Below are 22,799 nucleotides of genomic sequence, written 5' to 3'. Positions count from 1 at the left end.
AAAGATGAGAGGGCGCCGCTCTCCCAAACAGGTCGATACGACCTGCGCGCTCATTCTCCATCGACGACTGTGCTGGAATGGACCCGTGCTGATTCTGCAGTTGCAAAACATATCACGAACAGAGGTCTCGCGTTTTATGTCGTTCGTCCTAGTCGCGGCGATCGAACGAGGAAAAATCCACAAATAAAACGAGGAAATGCAGGTGGTTGACAATGGAGTAACGTGAAATTCATTGGTGTTTTCATTATCATCTGTGTACCGTGGCCTTGTCATTTTAGTAACTAAAATCGAGTAAAGTGCAAAAGGAGTAAAAAATACAGAAAATGGGAACCAGATTCGCAGCATGTGAGTACTAGAAAAATGACGCGATGTTTTGTATATTTATTTACGTATAACTGCTCTTTTTCAGATTCATTGAAGTTAACTAATCTGCACGACTACTATCAGAGACTTCTTCACGGTAGTCAACCTGTACCTTCCGGTCTCGACATGGCAAACACAGTGAAATTTTTTTCTCAAATGCTGCTGTGTAATAATCGCAATATCGTTTTATCCGTGTCTGTTGAAAATCGTTTGATAATTTATGCTTTGTTTCACAGCTCTGTTAAAAGAAGTTCGCGAAGCACCTTTCGAAATGATCAAGTCTCAGAAGTACGACGCAGAACGTATGGCTCTTTACCCGAATTTGGATTACAAACAGCTGTACAATGCGCTCACTCAGCTGATCGATGTTGTTTCCTCTATTCACACCGGTTTGCAAGGTCTGTCCTATATTTTGCTTTTATTCGATCGTTTGCAATTCAAAATCCATGTTTCAGTGTTTGGACAGGCATTGCTTCAGTGTCTCGCGTGTCTCTTGCCTTTTTTGGACCACGATATGATCGACAATGTACCTTATCTCACGGCCAGCTCGATCTCGGTACTTCCAGTGGAACTTCATCAAGATATCGTCAACTATCTCTGTTTCTACATTCTACCATTCACCATTAGTAGGTGTCTTCGTTTCGTGCAATAGATGCAGAGACTAAAACATGTTTGATTATTTCAAATATGTTGCTTTAATTATAGCAAGGAAAACCGAGGATGGAACGGAGAACGCAGCTAGTCAGTCGATAGCGGCTGTTATCATGATGATCTTTCAATACTCCACTAACCCAGGTTCTAATTTTCATCGTTATATTTTTATAAAAATGCAGAGATGTATTCGTGATTAAAGATTGCGAAAAAATTGTTTAAACGTCTATGATTGTTTAGCTCACCATTGTCAACTATTGGAATGTCTAATGGCACTGAAACCAGGCGTGGTAAAAGACATTCTTTGCGTGGTGGCTTACGGCACGGCACCGGCAAGAGCTTCAGCAGCTAAATTACTGTTCTACTACTGGCCATCGTTCAATCCAAATCTCTTCGATCGCAGGGCGGTTCTAATGAAATTCGCAAGTGCGTTTCCCCACGGGGTTTTGATAATATCGCTGAAACCTTCGTTCGATAAAATACAAAATATGAATTTAACATATGCAGATGATTTGGCACCGTTCGTCTGTCAAAGAGATTCTTGTCCAAATGCGGGCAACGCCGAAGCTGGCAAAGTTTGTTACGATCATCGAATATCTATCACATTCGCTACAGAAACACCGCCACCTATGTATCTGTGTATCGAATGCGCGAATGAAATACACAGGGCGCATCCTAATCAAATGTTCTACGATATTTTGCATCCCATGCAACAGGTGTCGATGATATGCGAAAATAAGGTGAGTCGAATGGTTTTTAGTTGAAAATTAATCTAAAATAAATTCAGACGCGAGAATGGGTCTTTCTATCGAGAATTTAATCCCGTCTGACACGTCTTAACGTTTCTAAATTACGTCAGAACTGTAAAGCCACGGACAAGTCGGCGATCAGCGTCTGTTTCTCCACCGAATGCGCCAGCTACAACGGAAACCATCCGATTCGCTATTGCCAAAAATGTCACACTAATCGACACGATAAAGGCCGAGGTGAGGACCACGTGTATCATACGGCGTTGCCTCACATATCGAAATTGGATCCTCAGACGCAGACCTATATGGTACAAGCGATCGTCAGGTGAGACACCTAACTTCCAACTCATTTTCTATTTGCTAAAAGATCCTGTATCGCTTAACGTTCGAAAGATATCGGAACAAGGATGGGGACTATGGTTGGGACAAGGGACACTAACAGTCGTTGTAATTTGCACGAGTTTAATGAGACGTTGTCGCGACTAGAGACGAGAGATTCGCTCACATGAATCTCTGATACGTTTAAACATTGAGAATTTCAATCGATTAAATATCCTAAATTTTGAGCGTAAGCTTGTCTAAATATATAATAGTAAGAAAGATACAGAGTCTCTTGTCTCTAGCGTATCGTCGATGTCAAAGTCCTTTCTGCGACAGAAGCGTTTCTTGATGACGTGAACGTATGCGACGCACGTTGATGCAGTTCGATTGGTTTCATTCGTGTTTACCAACCCACAGATCGCGACCATGATCGTACGTTATGTATTAATTATGTGTTAATTTCTGATATACACGGTAACTGTGCGATATTAAAAGATTTCCATTGAAAAGAAGAAAAATTTATCGTTAAAAATTGTAGTTAACGGGACAGTTAATTATTTATTTAGAGGTAACAGGTCGCATCCAAACGATGGTTGTTAATCACTATCCACGATGTCCAATCTTCGATGTGTTCGAAAGTAACACGATGACGCGTACTAACGAATGATCGCAGGATCATTGTTGCTTTGCGTGTTTGTTCGTGCTGGTCCATCCTGCTTGGTAAGACATTATGCTGTAACCACGTTCAATGGAAACTTAGGATACATCGAAGCAACTCTTCTGCTATATTTTCGTGTAGCATAAATTGTCGATTACAGTAATTTCCATTAAACGTGGTTAATCGATGCTCCATATTATTGTGTTTGAATATTCACAGAAACGATCGAGATGTCGCATGTCACCCTATACCGATCAAGAATGTATCTTCCACGTTCCTTTCTATCATACTTGATAATAAATTGTTTCGCGTACATCTCGATCCGTCATTGACGCTAAAGCCTCCAGACTTCGAAAATCTCTATGGATTCATCGGGGATATAATCTCAAAATAAGAAATTTGTCTTTGCAAAAATTTCAAAATTCTAGAGATTTTAGAGCCGGCGTTAACGTGATTCACCGATTCGCGAATTAAAGGAGTCGAGATGCGATAACCAACGTGAACAAACTTTCGCTAAATCGCTTCTATCGACTATCGAAAACGTTGAATGAAAAGCGCAGCACCGAAGTCGCCTCGAAAATCGTGGAGAGCGTTCGAAACCGGATGGCGGCTAGCGTGGACAAGTTTTTCTTCGAGTTATCCACAAGCGAAAGACACGTGACTCCGAAGCATTCAGCCTCACAGTAGAGAGCATAGGAAAAGTGCACCTTAAAGTTGCAATGCGAGGACACCACGCCGTATCACGTCCTGGATACGACGCACCAGCAGCTTGGTACCGTTTCTACAAATAAAAACGGACCCACTGGTGCAGGCTTGAATAGATACCCATTACCCGAGACACACTGGTATGCTGCACGAACAGAGACACTCTTTTAACGGGATATCCGGGGATCTGTTTTTTCTCTGTTTTTTTTTTCTTCAATTGTTATTTTCATAATAGAATCGCGGACTCTATGAAACACTGATATTTTTGATATCTTCTATTCACTGATATTTCTTTCTTTCTTTCTTTCTTTCTTTTTTTTTTTTTTTTATAGTCTAGAATGTTATTTCTCGAATGTGGACACAACAATACTGCATGTAGTTTTGATATCTTGAAACTAGCATGAGTCCCCGTAGTTAGAATTATAGAACACGGAACAGTGAATTACATTTGCTGTCATTTGAGATAGGAATTCTTTCAAGATTTCTCTCGACGATCTAATTGTCTATATACTATTATAAATGGATATAATTTCTTATGGTGAGCACGATCTAAAGTCGCGTCTGATCGAACAGACGTTGTGGTCGACGTAGATTAATCGGATTTCTATTTTGGAACATTTGTAACACAGAATGTCCGAATAGTAGATCGACATTGTCGTTGTTTAATATAGAATTTTATGAACTGTTTCACGATCGATACCGTCACACGATTCTTTATTATCTTTTGTGATACAAAAGGGTGTGATATTCTGCCGAGTATAAGTAAGGAAAGGATCGTGAAGGAATTCAAATCACCATTGAACGTGGAAGCTTCGATTCTTCGACGTTCGGTGCTCTTTCATTTTCTCGCTCGCCTGAAATCGTTAGTGGAAGCTTCGAATCGCGGCACGATCAAAATTGGAAACAACGTCGAAAGTAATAGTTGCACTGAAATTTGTTCCTTTATTTGCATTTAAATTTCACTTTCGATCAAATTCACTCTTTCTCTAATTATTACCATATTTGTTCGAGATACGAACGAAACTATCTATCGGGTAATGTTTCAATATGAAACAACGAGAACCTTCGTCTATCGATTCCAAGTGATAGATTTAACCGAGAGAGTGTCGATCTCAGTTAAAAATCATATTTAACGATCTGTTGAAAAAATTATCGCGTGAAAAATTGCCAGTGTTTAGCCGACCACAACCAGACGTGGCCGTAGATCGCGTTTGACATCCCACTGACCAGGTTTCCTCTCTACTTGCAGCCTGCTTAAGGAAGCTGAACCGCTAAGTATGGATAGTAACCGAGACATCTTGGAAATAAATACTAATAAGGGAAGCGCAGGATTCCCAGGGAGCGGCGGTGGGAGCAGCGGGGGTGGTTCTGGTAGCGGGAGCGGTGGGCAATTCGATTCGGCTACCTTGGAGGAGAGACAGCTACTTGGAAGATACGGTGTCTGGCTGCTGGTCGGGCTTTGCACGCCGAATCAAGAAACCTCGATCGAAATACTCGGCCGTTTATTGTCAATGCTATTTCATTGGTTTCATGTTACTGCCTACTCTTTCGATGGTACTAAAAAAAGCCTTATGCACCTTATCTTTTCTGTTGGTAATTTAACACTTCGCATATTTATACACTTAATGAACGTAGAACGTAGATGAGCAGTGAATGGGCGGCGGAAGGTCTTGGATAATGTCGAGTAACGACGATGATGTCACGATGTCGCTTCGAATCTTTTAAAGGGATTGCCGACAAATTTCAAATAATTGCAAAACGATAAGAATTCCGTTCTTTGACGTTTTGAAGGCTTTTTAGTTTTTTTAAACTTCTCTTTTCTTTATTAGACCTTATCCTGCTGACAAACACATCCAATGTACATTCTTACGAGTGTGTGCATTTCGGTGTTCAGACGTTGTTCATCCACGAGAACAACAGCTCGTCCACTGTAACTGCAGCCTGAGTCGAAGCAACACGTGACACGAGCGTCGTACTCGACGAGATTCGAAGCATCTCGAGCCCATCACTAGACCGTAGGTAGTGTTTGGCCGCGATCGTAGGCACATTCGAGCGGATCGCCGATTTTTCCATTGGTTTTCGTTCTTTTTCTTTCGCTTTGTCTTCAGATGCTTTCGACACAATTACTACTCCATGTTTTACACTCTATACGATATTTAACGTTAGACAAAGTGGTGGCTAGAAAAGAACGAAACAGAGAAAATGAATAATCCTCATGGTTAGGTAAAAAGACATTCACATGTTACACATTTGTTAGTGTTTTGACAAGAGCTTGATCGTGAACACTATCGCCGTTCGTCATATTCCAATTGAATAGCTTTCAATGTTGTCTTCCTGTTTCTCTCTCTAAATTCTCCCTATATTTTTTTTTTTTTTTTTTTTGTGTGTGTGTCTACTATAAATTGTATCAGTAAATCAATGTATTCGATGTTACCTGTGTTGAACTCGTTGTCGTAGAGGCGTCAGCTTTGCAGCTGTTCCAGCTTGTTTCTCCGATCTTTCTGTATTTCATTTCTTATCGTTTCACAGTTTATTCCCTTACTTCGTCACTGTGTAGTTTGAAGTACGTCTATAGAATTTTCTTCTCTCATAGATAGAATTGATATTTGATGTTACGTGAATACACAGCCCTCGGCTATCGAGTTTCGACCATCCGAAACTTTTAACAACAAGTTGAACAGCATAAAGAAAAGAGTACAATTTGCTGTTTGTAACATAGTACTGTTGCCTGGAAAAATGAAATCTTTTACATTCGATGGTCAGGGACTGTAGAAAATTCTTGATATTCGACGACGATCTGCTAGGTTGACGCCTATGCGTTAAGTTGCCTTTACGTGTGCATGTCACACACACACACACACACGAAGAGCTTCCACTGAAATCTCAGAAATAAGGAACAAGAGTGCGTCTGCGTCGCGGCTGATCGAGTCTCTCAAAGATCGATGCATAGAATGACGACGCTGAAAGAATAGAGTGCGAAGTTTCTATGCATCGAAGTAGTGATTCTTTCTCGAGAATAGCCATGTTAAAACTCGCGAAGAATTTTCCAAATAAGAATACAATTCGATCGATCGGTTTCTCAAAATTCCATCGGTGATCGATTCAGAGATTCAATGATACTTTCTGCATGCTGTCGAAGTAACACTGCCAATACAGATTCAATAGCTTTGTACCTTTCCCGTGTTTGCTGTGTGATCCAAAATTCCGCTTTTGTATCGTTTCCATTCGAAAACACACGAACTGATAAAGTACCCGGTTACTACGGTAAATTCGACCAGTGATATTCTCAAACGTACTTTAAGAGGTGTTTTCTTAAGAACAACGTCTGATCTATCGCGATGTTTTACCATAGGGCAAGCAGAGAGTGCATTGGAGAAATTGAAAACCGAATACGTCTGTGGATGGCTGTCGGAAGTGATGAAAACTCATTACGAAGTTTTTATTTCCTGTCTTCTTCCACATCCGGCGGACTACGTTCGAGTCGGAGGACACTGGTGCGAATGTTGAAAATTCTTGTTAGGAATTCGAGGAGTAATAAAATTAATTTAGCCATAGAAATTAATTAAAAAAAAAAAAATAGATACCCGAATAAAGCTGATTTTGACAAACGAATGATTGCAATTAAGGGAAACATTGGCCTCGAGGACGTCGCACTTAAAAGATGGCCTAAATCGCTTGTTCTGCTTAGTCCCCTACGAAGTAATTACCCCAGACGTTTGGGACTACGTGATGCCACACTGGATGGAGGCCATGGTGAACGACGTACCGGAGTACGAGCTGCACGAATTAAAGATGATTTTATGGTACGAAATACTTCGCTCAAGAACGATTCTTGCCTGGAAAATTCTTGGTGAAAATTTTGAAAACTATTCGATTATCGTCTCCAGTAAAATTTTGGATCGGGACATGAGTCCTCTAGGCTTCGACGCTAAGAAGATGTACAATTTCGTGGCGAAACGATTTGTCAACACTTGCGCAAAGGTTCAAGAACAAGCTCTGAATTGGCTGCAAACGCTAACTATGTTGGAGATCAGCATTCCTCTGTGCCAACTGTTTTCCATGTTCAGCGATGGCGTGGCTGTTATGGGTACCATGAACATTGCCGAGTCTGAGCAGAAGCCTAGCAAAGGAAAGAAGAAGAAGGACGAGGAAGGAAATACTATTTGTACGTTGAAATGACAATTACCGATTCGTAAAGGAAGTGAATTTTCACGTTTTCGCGATAGTGGAAGGTTTACTAATGTGTAAAATGTACAGGTTCTGTGGTCGAAAACGAATCAGGAAAATCGACGCCATTGTCCGACGATGTTGTGCCAACACCGAGACACATGGAATTCACTACCAATTCGGAGTTGAATTTATCCTGTTGCATTCTTATGCTCGATATATTATTGAAACAGGTGCATCCATTTTTGCGGATACAAATCTAAGAATAAACGAGAAATCTAATGAAATGTATCAAATATTACAGATGGAATTGCAGAACATAGATAAGCACACAGGGATTAACACGTGGGTTTGCAGGGACGCGTGTCGATTGATGAAATCGATCGTTGCCTCGAATTGGAACAACTGCCACGTGTGCAACGCGGTCGCTGAGTGTACTTACTGTGAATCTAGCGTGATCTGGCATCAATTATGCCTGCAATTGGTCACTTACATGGCACCGGAAAATCCAGCTTATCCGCCTGACGTGAGTCCCTTACGCTAACATTCGGCGATGATCAGATAACCAGATCGCTTAAAGTCTCTTTGTAATTTTCTGTTTAAATCCAACTGTCTTCTAACGTTCAGAAAATCGTCGACGAAAGTGCGGAGGATCATGGACGTAAAAGTCCAGAGACAGCGCGAAAAGGAGACTCAAAATCCGACGTGGTAATTAGTATGCCAGTGCCGGAAATGCACTCGGTCGGTGGCGTTCTTGCACACATGCCTCAGGTATACTGCCATAATAAACTTCACTCGTTGACAAATTTGAGATGTTCTATTATCTTGTTACACGATCTTGTTACACTGCCTAAGAGACACAGCGTCTTTCTTTCTATCTCTCTGTGCGAAACACTTTCTGCAACAACAAAATACGCAGCATGCTGTTCGTCTAACAAAAACAAAAAAAAATACAAACTGTGTGTGCCTCTCTCTGTCTCTCTTCTTCTACTGCAAAATGGCGTTGTGTGAACCATTAACACGGTAGGCTAATCTATGTGACCGGAGGTAGCTACTTTGATCGTTTATATCAGTTCTTCGAACAGATCATGACAGCCACAGTAGAGACAGTTTCGGAGCAGCTGGATCTCGCAGCTATCATGCCAACGGAAAAGGTCATGTCAGCTGTTGCTCGAGCAGTTACCCTTTCTGAGACTGACGTAGGTAAGAAAAAAATTCGCCTGGTTCTACCTCTCGTATTTTTGAAATCGATCGAACGTGGTTAATCGAAAAATAATTATCAAATTTCGAACACCGAGTTCGATGTCGAATTTTAAAATTACTGAAAATCATGTAAAATTGCAGTGAACGTAGAATTAACTTAAATTATTTGAATTTTCTGAATTACGTCGATACCTTCGATCAACGCAACTTCGAATTTATCGACAGAGGGAAATCGTGCGTTTGATGCCTGACCAAGCATGGGTCTATTCTACTTCGGTTCGCGAAATATTCGAATCCCATAAATCCACAGATTTAATATTTTCCTAGCTATCGTACCAATCTCTCCATAGACATCAAGCACCTTTAGTAAGGATCAGGAATCTCTGTTGCAGCCACAGCCACCGTGAGCGTAGCCAAACCTCGACTGATAGGAGAAAACGATCAACCATTGAATCTAAGTCCAGAAAATGAGGCGGACGACTTCTGGCACACCTCCGTTGGAAAGTTTCGATTTAATATCGAGGATCTTCCTGAACAACTACAGTACATACACAAACTTTTGAAGGTACAGTATTTGTAAAAACTGATGATACTTTAGGAGATGAAACTGTTCTCTATTTGTCCGATTCATAGGAGATAATGACGATTGACAAGCCTGACATACTCTACTATATGCTTCAATGTTTAAACGTGATGTGCCTTTACGGAGATGCTTTCAACATGGCGGTGAAGGATCATCAAGGATTCTTCATATGGTGCCAAGAAAATTTATTGATAAAAAAGTAAGTAAGGTTATTCCTTATGAACCTTAATATGTGAATCTAACATCTTCCATGAAAGATGATATTTATCTATTCCTTGTCAACGACATCTTTATACTTCCAGATGAATAGAAACATCAGGTATTCGTTGCACCTCAGTAACAATATTTCTCCGTTTTAGTGATTTTAAATGATTTTCTCGAATTAAATTGTGCTTCTTTCCTTCTACAGTCTATGGGAACTCCTAAACGCCGAACACTCTCACATAGCCCAGGTCACCGTGCCGTTGTTACTCCACTGCGTGACTTTACCCTGTGGAACGGACACTTTCTGGCGTCTGATTCAGGAAGAATTCCATAATTCGGATTGGCGCGTTCGATTCGTGGCAGGTATAACGATTAAACACTGTAGGACGAAGGAGGTCGGCTAACTGAAAGAAATCAATTCCTCAATTTATTAACGCTCAACAGTCGAAAGAGTCACACTAATAGCTAGATTTATGGACTCCACTCCTCTAAGAAATGTTATGAGTCTGCAAGCTGCTCTAGCAAACGCGTTCTGTTATCTGGTCGCGAGTATGGACGACAGCAACGTATATGTTGCTCAGAGAGCCACCTTGTACCTTGGTACCATCCATGATACAGCTATGAGAGTAAGATTTGCATACATAACTAGTCGTATCTATTAATTTATTCTGACACAATATATTTAATTGTTTAATTTAAATATCTCTAGTCTCTGATTCTCTGCTTGGAAACTCAATTCGATACAGTGATAGTCGATCGTCCAATGGTACTCCAATCGCTGTATCAGTTACATAATAGCCTCAGCGACAGACATGTTTTAACTTGGGAATTTTTCTTGAATCGTTTCGACGCTTTGTTTCTCGAGGCTCAAATTAATTTGGAACGATCCGGAGATGTACCCTATCTACGTGGTCAGTTTGTAAACTCAGCTGTAAAATTGAATTTGCCGAAGTGGTCATAGTACACTATGTATACTAATCGATGAATCGATTCGCAGATCTCAGAAACACGGACCTGAACAGCGAAATCTTCATGAAGAAGGTGCACAGAGCGCAGGAAGCTCTGTCCCAGTCGGATGGAAGCGGAACAAACTCTATAAAGACGCTGAGCGCGAGTTTTGGCACGAAATGGCCCTACAAACGCACCATGTCAGCGCCGGCGTCGATGATTCCGCGACAGGATACTAAACAAGGTACACGAATCTCACGGTTCATCAACGACATATCGTGATTCACTTCAAATTGATTACTGTCGGCGATGAATCATGAAAGTCTAAAGGATACAGTAAAGAGTCGGACTCGAAGATATAGGAGTCCGAGTCAGAGAATGTCCCTCTGATCTTGACTTGCAAAGTTGAAAGTCACGTCAGATTACAGACTTATCATATTCTTTCAGAATACCGTTAAAGTCGAATGAATCCTTAAAGAGAGCTGAGGATTCCGACATTAGTAGAATTATAATCCTTACACAGGGTATGATCCATGTGATCGATTTATACTTTCGAGTATTTATACTTTCCTGTATATTCCAAAATTCTATTACCAAAGGAGAATCCCTAACTCTCGAAGGACTTTACGATCGACAATTCGCGATCTCTATCGACTCTCTTGCTGGCTACATAGCTTTAGAGTTACAGAAAGCTAGTCGATCGTCCATGTAAAAACCACGTCTAAAACCACTTCACGTCCTCACCTGTCACACGCGTTTTTCAATTGTGTTGCACTGTGTCGAACCGCGCAGAAAAGGAGAAGGTGTACAGCCGGCAATACTCGGCGCCTATCCTGAAGCGCAAGAGCTCCAGATTCGGACTGGGTCAGTTGCTGGGGTCCACCCCACCTAATAACAGTATACCAGGTAGAGTAGCGTTGCTGATGTTAGCCTTAGACGTGGCCGTTCTCCTCTGTGTTATCTGTGTTCTCACATATACACGTACACATATACACCCCCCTTTGCCCCCTCTGTGTACGCGAAACGCGATAATGTTTGGGGATGTTCGATGTGGAACCTTTGTGGTAAGTTTGATGGTTCGTCAGCCTCCTTTTAAGGAGCTCGCTTTAGACATTTTCTTTTTATATATGAACTAACTAAACTAAAAAGGTTAAAGGTGTTTCCTTTGTCGTGATGATCGATTTGATTATACGGGAATTTGGTTCTTGTATTGCGTAGGTTTTGTGCTATGAAGCTAATTGTAAGCGATGAGTTTCGTTCGAGGGAAATGACAATTTCAGAATTGAGAGTACTCTTTTGTTCCCCCGTTGTTTTGAGCATAGTTTGTCCGTATGAACGACGATTTTGATTGAGATTTTTAGAAGTTGAAAGAGAATGTTTTCTGTGTAGTTGTAGCGAGTAGAAATTAGCGTGTAGTTTCTTTGGACAATTTATCTGTTGATCGATGGATTTCTTCTTCTTGGTAGTGGGTAGATCGCTTACCCTAATAACTGTGAATGTTCGTAGATAGTTTCCCGGTGTTGACCAACGTAAGGTAGATTTGTAACCTTAGAAATTCGTTGATGACATCGAGAGAGGCTTTGCTTGTGCATGATCGCAGATAACGAAAGTCTTAGAAAATTTTTAAATGCAAGCGATGGTGGTAAGATTTCTATAAACTTCGATCGTTTTATTTCGTTCGATTAACTTTGATTAAGGACCATATTTACTATCGTTCGGTATTACAGATGGTCACGTTCATTCTTTAAACATGGTGGACGAGGCTAGCGCATTACCAGGGTACACTCACAGAATCGTGGATTTGGAAGAAGCTGACAAAGAAACCATGCATTTGCTGGTCTTCTTGTTGATGCAATTCCTTTCTAGACAGGACCAGGTAAATGAACAATTGTTTTTTTTCTTTAATTGATTCATCCAAAATCCTCCGTTATTAATAGAAAATATTGATAAACACAGGCTTATCCAACGGATGAGAAACCCCTGTCAAAAACGCAAGGAATCGTGCTACGCCATTTGTATCTTCTACTAGGTTACAACCAAACTGAACGCACTTTTCATACTTCTCCACAACGATTAAGGTATTCTATAATAATAATAATAATAAAAAGGAAAATAGAAAGAAGAAACAACACCAATTACCAAAGTAACAATTCCGTGGTTCTCTTCAGAGTTTCCCCTGTATTCAACGTTTTCATCGCGAATCTTCCTCAACTACTAGACCAGAATCACGTGATGGGATGGGTGATGACACCTCCGGTTCTAGCTATCCTTCAACATTGTCCTTGTCCACCGCAAGGTGTGCCTCCATCTGATCATCAAACACCAACTTACAGTCTCTGGTATCTCGAACCCCATAACAGACGATCTTGGTTAATGTCTCTTCTCGTCATACTGTACAAGGTGTGATGGACAATCTTTTAAATATCTTTCTATCCTTTTCATAGAATTGTTTTCATTTCTCATTGTGCCTAGTGTCAGTATGGCCAGCAACCGTGGTGTAGCCAGTTGCAAGTGTTGATCAAGATCGTATTAAACACCCTGGACACGCAGCATCATCAATGCAAAAGAATTCCAGCTACCGTAGTGATGGGTGGTCCGCCATCCAGATCACGTGGTATACACAGATAATAATTCTGAAATAAAAAGTACATTCCTACAAGAAAACTGGACTTCACAAAACGTTCTGTTGAATTTCAGATGTGTCACAACCGTCTCTGGGCGTAGACCATGAGTTAATGGGTATGGGAGATATGAACACCGAGAGTCCTCCAATGAGGACTCCCATGGTATCGGTTCATCAACGGAGTCCAGGACCGACGCATGGTCAGATGGAGACTCATTGGGAAGAAAGCACAACGACCTGCCGTTATACGAACAAACACTCCAGGTTATTTGATCTACACACTTCCTAGTTCTTAGCAATACTGCATCCTAGTCAATATCATAGATTCCCCATGGAAAGGTAGAGCAATAGGCTACTTCAGCTTGGAATGTTTCACGTTGACGTCTTTGCGAATTCTGCACTTCTTGAATTCTGTTTCAGATTTTTATCATCGTCATCTCATTTAGAATGATCATGTTTTTTTAAGAATAGCTGAAGCAAGTTGTCATAAGATTATTCAAAATTTATTTTTTACTTTATTTTATAGTGATCTTAGAATCATTTTCACGATACGACTCAAGACCAGGGGAACAAAGATATCGATACTTCCACCATTCTCTCGTATTTTACTATAGGCATGAAACGAAGTAGCAATAGCAAAAGCTAAGAGATACGACCTATGAGGTGGCCTTTCTTACATCAAGTAGAATTTCCTTCCCTTCTTTTAATCGAATAGTCAATCTAGCAGATTCTAGGCTCTAGAGTTACCTAGAGTATATTGAGAATATACAGTCCAGGACCCAGAGAGAATTACATCATGACACATCCGTGCCTGTGCTTACACCAGTAGCTGCTTGTTACAATTTCCGCTATTGTGAATGCTCTGCAAAGCTACTCGATCAATGCGGATGATACGGAGTCCGAGCTGGCTGCAATACCCGAGAGCCCAAAATCTGACAGCACCTTGCATGGCAGCAGTGGTGGATCGCTCGGCGAACTGGAGGAAACCCCGACTGCTGTTACCAGAAGTGTTTCGCTCCATGGATCTAGAACCACCACCGACGTCTTGACGAAAATGGATTGGAACAATCAAAACATCATCAGGAAATCTGAAGGAATCAGCCGACCCACTTGGTTTCTTGGTAGCGAGGAGGATTCTCATCAGGTATTTAGAAGATTCAACTTAAAACAATTCAGAATGTCATTTCTTTTGCCACCGATAAACCTTCTTTGACGCTAATTAGCTTTCTATTATTTTTCTATAGAGTACAAAAATTGGTCCCCAAAAGAAGTGGAGCGTTCACGAGGGCGTAAAAATGATGGTGACGAGTACTTTGCTAAGTGGTCAACCAGATCTACAAAGGTACTCTCCTGTGTCAAGAATCGAGAAAATGTCAGAAAGGGCAGAAAAAGGGATTCTAGAGAAAGCGATTCCAGAGAAGCCAGCGCCAGAAAAAGCAGCCCAAGAAAGAAACATCACTGTACAGATAGCTTTCAACGGAGACACTGCTTCCTCGAAGCCTTTCGAGTTATGCAGCGCTCTCGCAACCACTCTGCCAGCTCAAGTTCAAAAGTAAAATTATCCATTTCGTTACTATAACACGTCACTGTAACATTTTCGTACTGACGAAGACGAATGTGATTACGCTACAGATTCGAGCTGCAAAAAGAAAAGATACCCCCAACAGGCTCCGGTAATTCAGATTCGCCAAATACTAAACAACTGGGTCGTCAGAAGCGTATAGAGCAAAGTGTGACCATAGCTTCGCCTGTGTCTCCAAGTCAAGTGGTTACAGTCACGAGCAGTGACCATTCGAGCTCTCCAGCAGTCAGTTCGGTATCTTCGCAAGTCACGAGCACCGACAATGGCCAGCAGCCGAGCTGGCACGGGTCTCCCTATCCCTTAACCACGCCAACGGTTGAAAGACTTCTACCAATTGGAACTACCATTCGTCCAGTTGGTAAGTATCTTTGTTAACAAAAGACAAATGGAATTTTCATCGACTCGATAATTTTATAGTTCCACGACCAAGCGTAGGTCAACGAATTCTTCGTTGCGAGGATACTTACGGTTCGCCTGAATCACCTTTGTCCAAGATGGATGTGTTAACAGTCAGTGAGTATTTGTAGATTTTCAAATGCTATACTGTTTCACAATTCTAGCTACTATTTCGAAGATATAGAAAAAAACACAATGTCGAATGAGAAAGAAATGAAATAACTTTTTCAGGCTCCTCGTTCGATCAGGATAGTGAAACGTGTATGTCCAGCGACGTAACGAGTCCTAGAAGCATATCGCAGTTGGAATTTCCTATGCCTGAACGATTGTTACCTATCGGACCTCACAGAGACTTCAGTGGTTTGGTTGAGCACGTTCGTCAGGCGCTCGGTGTCCAAGAAATCGGTAGTAAAATTGTATTATTTAATAGAAAAAGTCAGTATAATTTTTAAATTGATAATAATACCCTGTCAAATTTGTCAGATTCCAATAGATTTAGCAATAACAATGAAAATGGTAAAGGCGAAGCACAGCCACCGGTGAAGCAAGATAGCACAACGTCTGAGAATATGGTAAAAAGTACTTTTCATTTCGCAAGTTCTACCATCTACACAAAAAATAAGAAATGCCGATTTTTCAGTCGGCATCTCTAGTTCCAACGTCGAACGAGATACACTCAAGTAGATCAGCGAGTCCGAGAAGACTGACCAAGCAGGTAGCTCTAGAATCACCGCCTCCAGCGATGGAATCCTCAGATTACCCTTCTCGAGTGTTCGATCCTGATCGAAGAGGTAGAGTAAAGGATCACGTTCGTATTCAACGAGACAGGCCTCGAAAGGATAGTATCAGTGGACACGATGGCCCATTATCCAGACGTACAGACTCTTGGTAAACTTTAGAAGACACTCCTAACACTTTTATTCGAGATTTAAGATCGTACATTACGATCTTCTTTTATCGTTCATAGGTCTGGTGCTCAACTGCAACCTAACTTCGATGTCGCATCCCAGCAAGCCTACCACGCTGATTTTAGCTTGAAGCAAAGTTTATTCCGCATCGGAGACGACTGCATTTACGAGAGGTAGCTTTTAGTTTGGTGTTAATAATAAATGTTTATTTTTGCATGATGCACAATTTGGTTTCTACATTTGTCGTAGGTGTTCGGAATGTGGGACGATAAAGGAGGAATATTCCGACGAGGAACTCGGTTTATGCATCATCAACCTAGGCACGTTCATCCATCGTGAACCATCCTTGGCAGCTCCGCTCTTGCCAGAAATCCTACGTGTCGTGACAAAGTCTGACTCGAATTTTATTTTACCGTTCTATTTCCAAATAACATAACACTGCAAAAACGTGTCTCGATGATATATTTTCGTTTGCAGGGTGGCCCTCAATGCGATGTACCCTTGGCAAAGCGAGACCAACATGCATTTGCCCGGTGGCGCAATCAGCGTTGCGCATCAATTCCTCCGTTGTGTTCTACATCAACTGGCGCCTAATGGAGTTTTCTTGCAGATGTTCCAAACGCATTTAAATGGTGCGAAGATTTTACAACCTCTTCTATGGAACCTATGACAACCCATTTCATTTTCCAGAATCTACAAGAATGCAGTTCTTCAAGAGTGTTACTCAGGCCTTGGTCGACTTCAACGAATTAAACCCGATAGCACCTCTGCAATTATTGCTCGAGGTACTTTTATGCGTATTTCAAGTCTGCAAGTTTGCTATAAACGTCATGACTAACGCAATTTATGCAAGAAATCGCACCTTGGTCATAAAATTCACAAAAGGAGATTGAGAGTAAAATATCGATAAGACAATCTTTTACGAAACATATATCCAGATATGAGTGCTTGTTACGATCAATAAGAATTGCCACTGATCGCTATCAACCTATAATGATCACGAATGATCGTATCCTCATATTTCAGGCTCTAAACGCAAAGAAATCTCTGCCAATGGAGCGCCTGCCGATAATACTATACAACATAGCGTGCTACCTGGACTGTCTGCCGCTAGAAGCAGGTCTGGGTCCAGGTGCAGCAACCTGGAGCGGTCTTCTGACGCAGTTCGATGGCCTGTTCCGTAGGCTGGTGCTGATGCTCTCATCCATCGAAGACACCACTTCGTTATTAAGGATCATGATTTCTTTATTGAAGGTCCCGAGCATTCAACAGTCGAAGGTCAGCTGTTCGCCGCTCGTAAATAACCTGTCCGTGGATGTTCGCGATTATTATCGTTGCGGCACGATCGTCGTCGCTATAGGGAAGACGTAAATGTGCCGGAGGATTTATTCCTTCTGGCTGACCGATGCAATAATCGGGAATTTTCGATGACTAAGAGATCGTTTGATGCTCGTTCGAGACAGATTTATGATACGTTTTTACAGCGAGTTTCTGTTTTATGATCTTGGATCTGGTTTAGCTAAATTATTTGGAAACTCGTGTTTTCATTTAAAAAAATATCAATTTTTTCACCTGACAAGGTTATGGTTAGACAATGGCCCAGGAAGGAATTTTTTTTAATGCTTTATAGATCTTTGTTGGAAAAATATCTAGTTGAGATATTTTTACAGGGCATGCTGGATCCCTTTGCCAAGGTATTGAGCTACGCCATTCAGAATTCTACTATAAAGTATAGTTACCTGACGGATCTGTGCTACCTCTGTCACAGAGCCTTCACTAGAGACAGAGACAAACACTTCTTTGGAAGAACCATCGTGTTCGAATTAATTCAAGCCATCAAATTCAAAACCACGATACCGGATTCGAATTTTCTGTTGCTTCTGCACTTCGTGCTTCAGGTAAGGGGAAAGGTTGTTAAAAAGTAATGATCGGATAATTTATGGATCGAATATGATTAGGACATTGGAGGCTCGTTACCTAACACGATCGCTTTGGAGAACGTCCAAACGGACGTATCGCCAATTTACAATACGAACGCCTCCGAGTCACTGAAGAATCAGCTGTCAGATGTGCTCGATTTCTTGGCAGACTTTCACACTTTGAGTAAAGTGAAGGTAGTCGAAATAACATTAAATAATAGTCCTACCCACGACAAATAACGAGACTAATAATTTTTAAATGAATTTTCCGATGATGTAGAGCTACAGCAAGGGAATGCAGGCTGGACTAAACGAGGATACATTGGGTGGTATATTGAAATGTGGTCTCGCGCAATATGTAGCGATAGAAATTACTAGAGGCAATAATATAGAGAACAGAGCTGTCGCTCGATATCTTCCATGGCTCTATAGCGCACCTTCGATGATACAGCAAGGGTAATTAAAGATTAATTACTAAGATAACTTCAACAACGCTGAAGTTAATGTCATTTTCAGAGCTCGAGAGTACGTAGACTGTATAGGACACATCAGATTACTATCCTGGCTCTTATTAGGCTCTCTCACGCACACTGCAATGTATGCTGGCAATAATAATACGCACACCCACGGGCCATCGATTCCATCTGCCCAACCGATACCGCAGGAAGTATCTTGCCATGTTGCAGATCACGTGCAAGTCATATTTTCTGGATTCCCAGAACAATCTAAAGCATCGGTCTTACACATGTCTTCGTTGTTTCATGCTTTCATATTGTGTCAAGTACGTACCTGTGTATATTAATTAACATCTATGGATACAATTTGACAGTATCGTTGTTGTTTGTATTTAGTTGTGGACAATGTATTTGGAAGAGTTGTCGAAAAACAATCCATCGAATAGCGAGGGCCATAATATTACGATGAATATTTTATTGGAGTTCTGGGGCAAGATAACGCCCTGTATATTGGAATTGATTCAATTCTCAAAAGTAGTAAGTTCATAAAAGTCCTCAGAAGTAGAGCTCCTCTTTTCTCAAATAAAAAATTGCCTTTGTAGTTGGCTGAGATGGTGAATTTGCATTTCCTGAGTCTACTCGAGGCTCTTCTTGAGTGTGGGTCCATCCTGTTAAGTAAATTGTTACCCCTTTGGAGTCCCATACTACATTCGCATCATGTTCAGGTGAGACGAATCATTAAAGCGGCTCGTTTTCAGTTCCAATAATTCCGTTTTTGAAAGATGATCTTTACATGAAAAATTTATATATAATTAGCTACCAGGACATTTACAAGTGCGTTTGCAAAATTGTCGAGACTTTCCACCCAACAAAATGTCCGAACACTTTGCCTCCTCTCGTCGAGAATCAAATGCCACGCTCTTACGATGGTTGCATCGATTACAGTTCAAGATGGGGCAAATAGAAATGCAATCTTCTACGGCCACGCAATTTTATTCCATTTAAAAGAGATAAGTCGAAGAAAATAAACTGTCTAGTTGATCGGAAAGTGTTTTATAAAGTACGTTTTCGAAAACGTTGATTCCTATATTATTTTAGATGAATGTTGCATTCTGTATAACAATAATAATTTGTTAATTGTTACAAAATATATTTATTATATTAAAATTTCGTAGTCATTTGTTTATTCCATGTAGTGGAAATTTTGATTATTGCAAATAAGACACGCAGGTAAGACGCAAAAACTTTACCAAGTGGAATTTTGCACGCGTCACGTTCCGCTTATCACGAGACTCGTAATTTTATTCGATCCAACGCGATAACAGGATTTGCAATAAAAGGCAAGCGATTAATTTTGATAAGACCATTAGTCATCGTGTACATATTACGTCCAAGGAATTTGAGTTACTTGCATAATGAGATGTTTAGGGAATTTTTTCGGTAACTAGACCTAGTGATATTTATTTCTAGTGAAGATCAGTAGAATTTTACTCTAGTGTATAAGTTTTCGATTTAATATATCGATTTATCCATAATGTAAACAACTTCCAACAATTTCAGCCTAAATTTGACTGACTTTCTAATAAAAAATATAACATTGATCGTGTTTTTCACCTAGATATCAAAAATATGACCAATCTAGTTGGAAAATATTTGGAGAACATATCACTTTCGATAAAACTACTTTTATTCATAATCTATATGTTAATTTTATGCGTTTTACGCATTTGATGTATTTCTTATGAAATTTCTGATGCTATCTTCAATTTGTTTTAACTGAGAAATCCATCGTTTTAATTTCTCGTGCCATAGTAGCTCGGTTTAGGAACTGTATATATACCACAGTTTTGTAACTAGCATTAATGACGTGAAAAACGAGGTTAGAAATGCTTTCGATTTATTAAACGTGAAAAATTATACATTTCTCATGCTCGACAGAGTGGAATGTATACAGTACGTGTATGCATATATATTTCAATTAAAAGTAAAAGTACCGTGGAATGTGAAGCATTTCGGTGTTTGGTCGTAGTTATACGGTACTTATTTTTCTCTCGCGGTCTTAATAAAAGCGCATCGTTGCTGCACTCTTTTGTATTTTATTCGTTTCTCTTTCATTGTTAAACTGTTATCTCCAGCATAAGTCTTTCATTGAAAAATACTTTTCAATATCCAATGCAGTGAATCGAACATAAAAAAATTCAATTTCTATAATTTTGTTTAATATTATACCAATGCTGTCTTTTTCCAGTTAAACGCGTTATTACAATGCCGTTTAAGTTTCATTTGAAGAAAAGTCGACAATATAATGTGGTCTCCAAAAATCAGTATGTGATCTGCATAGAACTGTTGGATACCACCTCCATAGAATGCACACTGAGTATTGATAGCCTTGGTCAGGAGTGTTTGGACAATGTGACTCAACGTTTAGGATTAGGACAGCCTGAATTCTTTGGTCTACGTTATATTTCGAGGCATGATTCTCCATCTCCAAGATGGGTTGACATGGACAAACCATTGAAAAAACAATTGGAAAAAGAAGCCAAAAATTTCAGTCTATATTTGAGGGTCATGTACTATGTTACTGATGTGCAACTCATTCAAGATGAAATGACAAGGTATGTAATATCTTAAATATTTCGATATCATTCAACTATTACCATTTATTTCTTTAATATCATGTTTTTAGGTATCATTATTATCTTCAATTGAAAAGCGATGTTTTGGAAAGTAGATTTCAGTGTAATTCTAGGCAAGCAACTCTTTTAGCAAGTTACTTGATGCAAGCAGAATTTGGTAACTATGATGCAGAACGACATACAATGGAGTGCTTGCAACAATGTACATTATTTCCCAAGGTAATTAAAGACAGCTACCAATAAAAGAATTATTAGATACGTCTTATTTGATTCTTACTTCATTTTATTATTCAGGATGTTATTCAAGCAGATCCTGGAGGGCCGGATTCTCTTTTGCATACTGCTGTATGTCAATACAAGAATCTGGTTGGTGTTACTCAGCCTGCAGCAGAGGAACTATACATTTCTATTGTTATGCAGCTAGAGGGATATGGAAATGAAACATTTTCTACTAAGGTATTCACATTGATCCTATAGTTTGCATAGTCTTTAACACAACAACAAGTTTGAGAACTTTGACTTACAGGACAATGGAAATAATGAAGTGATACTAGGAATATCTGTCAATGGGATTATGGTCATCTATCCTAACACACAGACAACACAATTCTATAGGTATTTATTTCGTAAAAATATATTACATGCTGAATTAGCAACTATAGTGGAGATTTATATATGCTTCAGATGGAAAGATATAAGCAATGTGATCAATCACAAAAAGACGTTTAGAATAGAATGTCAAGCCGAAGGCGAGGAGCCAAAGCAATTCATATTTACCGAATCGCGCAATGCAAAATATGTGTGGCGTTTATGTATAGCACAGCACACATTTTACATGCAACATCAAGAATCTCGGCCAATGGAGAGATCAACTAATGGTTATTTCGTAAGTAGTATTTCATTCAAGCGCAACATTGCGCCAAGAACACGTCCAAGTAAAATCTCTGTATCATATTTTAGGACAGCGACACGAACGATTCGGGAGATCATGCGGTATCGGTAAATTTGGATAACAGAAATGCAGAGGGTCACACAAGATGGACTAGTTACAATGATCTCTCAACGTCACCGTATCCCGTTGTATCCGTGTCGTCTACAGACATCAACAACTTACGTGCCTTACTTCCGTCCTATAGACCAGCACCTGATTATGAAACTGCTGTCCAAATGAAATATAATAACGGAGGAAATCCACCCCAGCCTTATTACGCTAATCAATCCACGATTGTGGGAGCAGATATTTCGTGCCTTCTTGGTAACGTAGTCAATCGAAGTAGATATTGAAGTTACGAATTACGAGTTCTAGCATCCAAGATCATACGAGATGAGAAATATAATCGTCCCGAGTATTATAAATGTTTTTAAGAAGCAGTATTTTCTAATAATTATTCGCATACAGATACACCTTCATAAGAAATAACAGAAAATCCTACATTCTGGATTAACATTTTACTGACCGCTTGCGATTCAACAGCATACGTATGTCCGACCGGCAGCTGAGGCACAGATTCTCCCTGACGCCGACTCTGTTTCGGTTTAGACTCTCCAATACCATTTTTTTCGTTCATCGCGAACAGTAAGTTTTTCAAATTGGTATAAAACTGTGAGAGCTTACAAAGCAACGCAACTGACACTCAATTGCTGAAGGTATCTTAGTACTAAATAACAAATTACTGCTCAAATAATGAGAAAGATGGTCGGCAACAAAAAGCCGATTAATAGGCTATC

At 40.1% G+C, this 22,799-nt stretch overlaps 2 protein-coding genes across 5 annotated transcripts; both read left to right on the top strand.

The window, feature by feature from the left end:
- Positions 1–323: 323 nt before the first annotated feature.
- Positions 324–19,626, top strand: LOC117205107 (protein unc-79 homolog). The gene is given in 48 exon segments (XM_033443200.1): positions 324–345; positions 410–529; positions 600–761; positions 819–989; positions 1,069–1,158; positions 1,255–1,440; positions 1,522–1,754; positions 1,874–2,088; positions 4,697–4,722; positions 4,777–5,001; positions 6,800–6,941; positions 7,074–7,250; positions 7,335–7,612; positions 7,705–7,847; positions 7,919–8,140; positions 8,242–8,385; positions 8,688–8,817; positions 9,210–9,382; positions 9,451–9,599; positions 9,810–9,967; positions 10,049–10,230; positions 10,314–10,515; positions 10,602–10,796; positions 11,345–11,458; positions 12,280–12,428; positions 12,509–12,630; positions 12,721–12,952; positions 13,025–13,166; positions 13,250–13,439; positions 14,046–14,319; positions 14,420–14,727; positions 14,808–15,115; positions 15,175–15,270; positions 15,385–15,561; positions 15,637–15,725; positions 15,794–16,041; positions 16,121–16,234; positions 16,311–16,451; positions 16,539–16,694; positions 16,696–16,846; positions 17,088–17,339; positions 17,732–17,959; positions 18,020–18,175; positions 18,261–18,436; positions 18,497–18,761; positions 18,832–18,972; positions 19,038–19,160; positions 19,252–19,626. Coding segments are annotated over 48 exon segments (8,286 nt in total). The 3' UTR covers positions 19,441–19,626.
- A 153-nt stretch (positions 19,627–19,779) lies between these two features.
- LOC117205109 (tyrosine-protein phosphatase non-receptor type 14) lies at positions 19,780–22,414 on the top strand. 4 transcript variants are annotated; one of them, XM_033443202.1, is made up of 7 exons: positions 19,780–19,875; positions 20,684–21,050; positions 21,122–21,290; positions 21,366–21,527; positions 21,598–21,686; positions 21,756–21,957; positions 22,032–22,414. In XM_033443202.1, exons 1-7 carry the CDS (start codon positions 19,851–19,853, stop codon positions 22,353–22,355), a joined length of 1,338 nt encoding a protein of 445 aa, XP_033299093.1. In that variant the 5' UTR covers positions 19,780–19,850; the 3' UTR covers positions 22,356–22,414. The 4 variants fall into 4 exon arrangements, with proteins under 4 accessions (XP_033299093.1, XP_033299096.1, XP_033299095.1 ...); XM_033443205.1 differs by lacking the exon at positions 19,780–19,875 and adding an exon at positions 20,125–20,314; XM_033443204.1 differs by lacking the exon at positions 19,780–19,875 and adding an exon at positions 20,133–20,388.
- Positions 22,415–22,799: the final 385 nt, after the last annotated feature.

The sequence above is a fragment of the Bombus bifarius genome, unplaced genomic scaffold, assembly GCF_011952205.1.
Source record: "Bombus bifarius isolate JDL3187 unplaced genomic scaffold, Bbif_JDL3187 scf7180000007986, whole genome shotgun sequence".
NCBI lineage: Eukaryota > Metazoa > Arthropoda > Insecta > Hymenoptera > Apidae > Bombus > Bombus bifarius.
Note: the sequence above shows the minus strand (reverse complement) of the source record. Positions and strands in the feature narration are given on the sequence as shown.